Genomic DNA, 6,521 nt, shown 5'->3' on the forward strand with positions numbered 1-6,521 from the left:
CAGGGACCAAAAAAATTACGACTTTTCAGATAAGACAGAAATATCAGACTTTACTAATATTCCCAAGTTTTGTCAGATACAATAAGTCATCAGCTGCAATAAAACACCCACATTGCAGATGAGCTGAAACTGGCTGTCTGCCTGTAAAGCCAACCTCACTAACACAATGAAATGCAGCAATGAGCTGCATTAGGTAGACAGATCGATACGTTGAACGCAGATTTTACCCTTTATCTACAAATAATGTACATGCTTGATTTCTGAAAAAATAATCACTCTCAGTATGCAACCTTCTGTGTGTAGTCTACTGCCTAACATTGGCCTTCAGGTCTGGCAAGAGATTCATAAGAAAGCTCAGCCTTTATAGTATGATTTTACACCACAAAAATCCTGGTCCTAACGGTTTTATTAAAGAAGTAATGCACGTATATGTAAAAAATAGAATTTCTTTATTGGAAAAACAAATAAAAGTGCATCAGAAAAGAACTCACCGGTATCATTGCCATGTGAGTACAATGAACACAGAGTATTACAGTACAAATACAAAACTACATTTAAGAGTTAAACAACAGTTACATAAATTAGTACAAGCTGTACACAGTCTTCTTACAGTATTTACACAAGGTGTATTCGTCATTGTGAAATTATTTTCCATTCATTTATTTATTTATTAAATAAACAGTAATATAATTGACTGTATCTCATTATATGAGCCTCATTTGTAGTGGAATTTGTATTTCCCAAAAAAACTTTGGGACTCATTTTATGCTAGGGTTCAATTAAACTTTGAACTCAGAGTGAGTCATTAAGGTCAGTTGTCAAACATGATTCCTCCTCGCAAAAAACAACAACATAATAATCCTAAATAGTCATGACCCAATGACAATTTACAAATGAAGCATATAAAATGTACATATAAACTGTATGATTACATTACTGTCATTTCGATTTGTTCCCAAAAAAAGTTCTTGAAACAACCTCATATATTTGAACGGCATGTCCAAAATGTCATAGTTTTCAGTGCTTTAGGTCTGCTGTAGCCTATATGCATGACCAGTCAAACAGCAAGATGACTTCAGAGCATCACAAAAAAGAGAGAGAGAGAGAGAAGAAAATGTTTGTGGAGCCATAGTCAAGGTCCACATCATATCAAACATTCGAGTTATTTTATGCTCACAGGAAGTAAGAATTTTAGGGTCCAGTAAAAACAGGAAGCTGCCTCAGGTGCATGATTGTCAGTCACTATGTTTGGAATAGAAAACAATCTTACTACTTCAGAATACTATGCAGTATGTATGTACTGTATACTCTCTACTATTGTTTAAAAAAATATTTATAAAAAGAGTAGTAAATATTACGCAACAACAATAACGGTGTAAACAGTAGTACATTGTTGTCACATTACCTCATCATGTTACATGTACAAGTGTTGTCAAGTTATCTTGAAACCTAATAATGCATTGCACACAGTGCAGTATACTCTGCTAGTAAGTTGCCCATTTTGGCAGATGTAGGTCATATGTGTATTTCATGGATACGGAAAAGTTATACTGTACTGTATACTGCAAAAGAAGTAATAATATGATGGTATGCTATTCCGAACATAGTTGTGTGTGTGTGTGTGTGTGTGTGTGTGTGTGTGTGTGTGTGTGTGTGTGTGTGAGCATCTACTAAATAGTGTGTGTTACACTGAAAGCCTCCTCACATGTCATTATCATAGTCGCCAATCATTCTCCGAGAGTTTGAGGCGAGGAAGATATCGTTCTCACGGGGACAGTCATGATGACAGGAGCAGGTCTTTATGAACATCATCTTTTTTCTGAAAGTGTCTCCCTCAGGACAGCGAAACTCCACTTCGCTTGTGATGGTGGCCTGAGGCGTGCAGCAGCGGCCATCTGTACACACCCCGCAAAACTTCGGCTTATACACCCTTACGCTCTGGCATCCAGACAACTCAAAACGCATCCCTTTCTGGCTCTTTGGGGTCCGTACACACTTCTTGCCTCTCTGTTTGGAGGACAAGATAAGATTTTAATATTTGAGAACACATTTTTCCACAGGGTCAATAACATAAGTACTCTCACTCTACGGTACATATGGACACTAACACTTTACGCAGACATTTCATCCAATAAAACTTATTTAATTTACTTACATTACTTTGGCTATAACTAACAAGCCCTCAAGGAGATAGACTGAAACATGAATGGTCGATTACTGATACTATGACATGAAAGTATGTAGTGTTTTTGCTATGGGAAAATGTATATACATTTTGTGCGTAGTAAAAAGAGGGTGCAAGTTCTGAGACATGCTAACATGTGACGTTGTTGCATAGACAACACTGTGATCATTAAGGGGCCGATCACACCAAACGCGTTTTAAATGCTTGGAAATGCAAGGCTTATGTTGATGGACTGTAAAAAAGTTGCTAGGCAATCACCAAGGCAGTTGTCCTGGAAAAGACAATGGAAAAAACGTGAATGATGTCGGGCGCTTTTCCGTTCAGAGCGCTTCTACAAAAATAAATGGGATGACGCATCACTGATTTGATTTATTCATTCTGTGGAGTGCAACAAACTCATCAGCCATTAGAGTGTGCATGGATCTACATTTTCGGAAGTTTTGGAAGCATGCAGTAGACCATCTGAGTACTTTAAGGATACTCATTTTAACATACGACCATTTGGAAGGTACTAATTTATATTTCGAATACTATTTAGAAAAGTTAGTTGACCAAACTGGGACGCAGTGGCCACTGAATCATATGTTAATGTCGCCGCCATATTGTGTAGGGCAAGTGAACTGGTAAGCTGAGGGTTTTCTGGATAAACATTCACAATAATGTTCACATTTTTTTATATAAATGGTTTATGATCTATGTAAGGTATGAAAAGCATTGGAAACATTCAGATGAGTAAAATATTTTTCATCATGAGGAACTTTTACGTTTGTAGTGTTGCCCACCCCAAAATGGCAACAGGTCAAATCTCTCAATGCAGCATCTATGTCTATGTCCGTAATAATTTACTGAGCTAACTACTGTATCTAAGTTAGCTGGGTTATTGACAGCTAGAGATTATGGCATTATTTTTGTGTCTGCATTATGATGTTGTGTCCACCACAGCTATGTATAAAGGCAAGATGTGTTACGGCGGAGTCTCTAACGTCATCACCTGGCGGCCATCTTACCACAGGCAGCCCGCTCACCCGTATTACCGAGTCCAATGGCGCAGGTTCCTTCAAATGACCATAACCTGCTTAATTTTCAAACGGTTTGGTTTCTTACAAACTTTATTAACCTGGCTATAATTCTGGATGCTTTAACATGATTCATGAAAATTATTCATTAAGTATGCAGCGTCATATGTACATCTCTGACATTTTAACAAACCAGACCATTTGAAAATCTGTAAAAAATTAAGCAAGTTATGGTCATCCAAATGTACCTGCGCCATTAAAACTCAATGCTACGAGTGAGCGAACTGCCTGTGGTAAAGATGTTCCACTCAATTGGCCAGCATCGCGGGCAAGACATCTAGCCTTTATACATATCTATGGTTTCCACTATAGCATGCGTGCTTAAATTGCACTATGAAATTGCGATCTGATACTGTGAAACATAAATAAAGAAAGGCTTGGGTCTTTTGGTTCTCTCAACCCATCCTACCTTGATGCCTTTCTCCAGTTCAGCATTGCATGGACGAATCATACAGATGCGGCTCTGCCGTTCCATCTGGCATCGCTCGTTGTCATTGGTTACCCGAGAGGACACGCCCATTCCACAGGTGGCAGAGCACTCGCTCCATTCAGTGGTCTGAACGATGCAGTTGTCCCTTGCGCTCTCAGGCTGGACTCCCTGAGAGGACACCTCTCTATATGCTATACGATAAATATGAGAAAGGGAATTTTAAATTAATGAATGTGTAGAGCATATTTATATTTAAAGCAGCGTGACTAGTTTAAGGATTTTGGGAATGATAAGAAATACAAGGGGAGGAGACTTATAGCCTACTAGGATCTCCCCGTCTTAAAGAGCCAACATAAAAACACGATCAAAGCTTAATATGAAATATCTTAGCACTACAAAGCGACAAGGAAAAAGGTTCACTTGCCAATTGACCTACCAGCCATTGCTGACTGGAAGGAGTCTTCTTGTGGGATCTGATCACACACCCATTCCTCGCAGCACCTGCCAGGGATCTGGACACGTCGCGGGTAGGGGCAGTCTGGAGAAGGCAGTCGTATGTTGCTGGCACATGTTGGTACACAGCCAATCTCCCCATTCATGCACACACACTGATGCTTGCAGCTGGGTTGAAACGTTTCTCCACTGCGGTAGATCACACCACCAAGGTCACAAGTTTGACCTTCTTGAGCTGCAAGACACGCATCAGTCGTTGCACATGATGAGCATACTGTATGCCAACTCACGTGGGGGTTTCTCGACAATGAGAGACGCCCCCTTGTGGACAAAACATGCACAAGCTCTACTTTTAGATAAGCAGTGTGTTGTTGTTTATTATAATAAATAACTTTTATAATTTCAAAAGGCAACAGAAAAATGATAAGCTCACCCATGCAGATGCCTGTCTCAATATCACTGAGCATGCTGTAATCACAATACAGGTCCTTATGGTGATCGCACGGCTCCAGAGAGGAGCATGGCTCCCCTGCCTGTCGGGCACACACCTTACAGCAGCTGCAGCCGTCTAGCACAAGACTGGTGCCTACTGGGCATAAAGGGGTCTCGGATGGGCAGTTGCAGGGCTGGGAGCAATCTTGACCCACTGCCTGCATAAAATAATGACATAGTGTTGGTACAGGATGATTTCTAGAAGCTTTCTCTCAAGTGATTTTTATTTCTTAGTTGAAAAATGACTTCTTTGTCAAAGACAATTTGTTGGTACAATGTAATTATTCAGGTGGGGACTGTCCAATACAGTTAATAATAATAATAAAAATATATATATATTGCTTTTGGAAAATAAAGATTTACATTTGGTTATCCATTTCTTGATCTGTCTTGCAAAGTTTTTTATAATGTAGATGGTACAAGTCAAAGGCCAACTTTGATCAGTAGTTAAATGAGGTTGAACGTGTATACAAATCCTTAAATATTGTTAATAACAAGAAAGCCCTTAAATTGATTTTACTTTTTGATGAATACAAGGTAATTTGAGTAAGGCTTTCCTATTGTGTAGTTATTATTTATTTGTTGTTTTAGGGTTTTTTCTCTTACTATGATTTGTTTAATGTTGGGTGATTTCTCTTATTTTGTATTTTTGTGATTTCCACCTAAAAGCTGATGGATACTTGTTGATTCATTGTGGTAATTATATGCCTTGATTGTTTGTAGTTGAAGTAATTAATACAAAAAATCAATCTGAAATCCATGTGACATTCTCACTATTGCCACAAGGGGGAGACAATATTCACTATATACAAACAACATTTAACCAATACAGTGATGTTTTGAAATTACACTACCTGGCTATAATCCTAACTTCAGTCGCATAAAGTACTTTCAAATAAAAAATTATTAAATGTGATACCAGTGGGCAGCTGTATGTATAAGTAAATATTAAGTGGGTAATGAAATTGTATATTATGTAGAAAAAAGTAGACTGGAGCTTTATAAAAACAAATAGCTACAAACATGTCAGTACAGTGACTTACATTTCTAGACGTGCATCTTATTCAAACGAATTGAACCCATAAATAAGACCAATAATCTGAATGTTAACCACACCCCCGAAATAGACAACAGCACAAACACATACACATGCAAGTTTCATTAATAGCTATGTGCCTATGTATAATAGGCCCTTATCCACAACTGCAAATACATCTATATAGGTTAATACATCACTTGCTAGCATAATCTAAGTTAGTCATTTATTGTCATACAGTGTGCAATGAAAAACTTTCATGAATGCTATGTAAAAAAAGTTAAAAAATGTACAAGAATTAAAAGAAATAAAAACTAATTGCTATATATTAAGGTACGAATAACAAAGTGTCTTATTAAACCTTAGAGGTGATGTAAAGCAATACTGAACATATAATGTACTTAAATATTGCACAAATGAATATATAGTTTGTGTTTACTCACCACATGCATAAATAAGCAGAGAATGATGAATATTGTTCCAGCCATTTCTTCAAAGAGTCTCATACAGATGCACACTCCACTGGTTTGTTTTGGCCTTTTTGGGTGCCTGTGATCACTGTAAGACTGCAGGATTGTAGTGGAGTGCTGAGTAGAGAGCCCCTCTTTAAATACTAGCAGAACGGGGTGTAGCCCACCAGAGTCAAGCCATGCCACGCGACCCAGAGGGGTGAAAATATTTCAATTCCAGATGGTTTTCCAGAATGTTTGAATGCCGTCGACCAGCTTTTCAATTAATCATACCATAGATTCCAGAGAGATCACAGGGGAAAAAATCTGGTTTTTGCACAAAGTGTGACTTCTGTTTATATGAATACTAATGTAGGAAAATCTATCGGTATGGTACAGG

At 38.1% G+C, this 6,521-nt stretch overlaps 1 protein-coding gene across 2 annotated transcripts; it reads right to left on the bottom strand.

Moving 5' to 3' along the window:
• Nucleotides 1-428: 428 nt before the first annotated feature.
• On the bottom strand, nucleotides 429-6,271 carry ccn2b (cellular communication network factor 2b). Of its 2 annotated transcripts, none has more exons than XM_073857987.1 (5): nucleotides 6,116-6,271; nucleotides 4,578-4,794; nucleotides 4,128-4,379; nucleotides 3,671-3,882; nucleotides 429-2,007 (listed from the first exon to the last, which is right to left on the bottom strand). In XM_073857987.1, the coding sequence occupies exons 1-5, from the start codon at nucleotides 6,176-6,178 to the stop codon at nucleotides 1,702-1,704; spliced, it is 1,050 nt and encodes a 349-aa protein (XP_073714088.1). In that variant the 5' UTR covers nucleotides 6,179-6,271; the 3' UTR covers nucleotides 429-1,701. The 2 variants fall into 2 exon arrangements, with proteins under 2 accessions (XP_073714088.1, XP_055076504.1); XM_055220529.2 differs by having other exon boundaries at nucleotides 4,116-4,379.
• Between the last annotated feature and the right edge of the window lie 250 nt (nucleotides 6,272-6,521).

The sequence above is a fragment of the Misgurnus anguillicaudatus genome, chromosome 20 (genome assembly GCF_027580225.2).
Source record: "Misgurnus anguillicaudatus chromosome 20, ASM2758022v2, whole genome shotgun sequence".
Classification (NCBI taxonomy): Eukaryota; Metazoa; Chordata; class Actinopteri; order Cypriniformes; family Cobitidae; genus Misgurnus; species Misgurnus anguillicaudatus.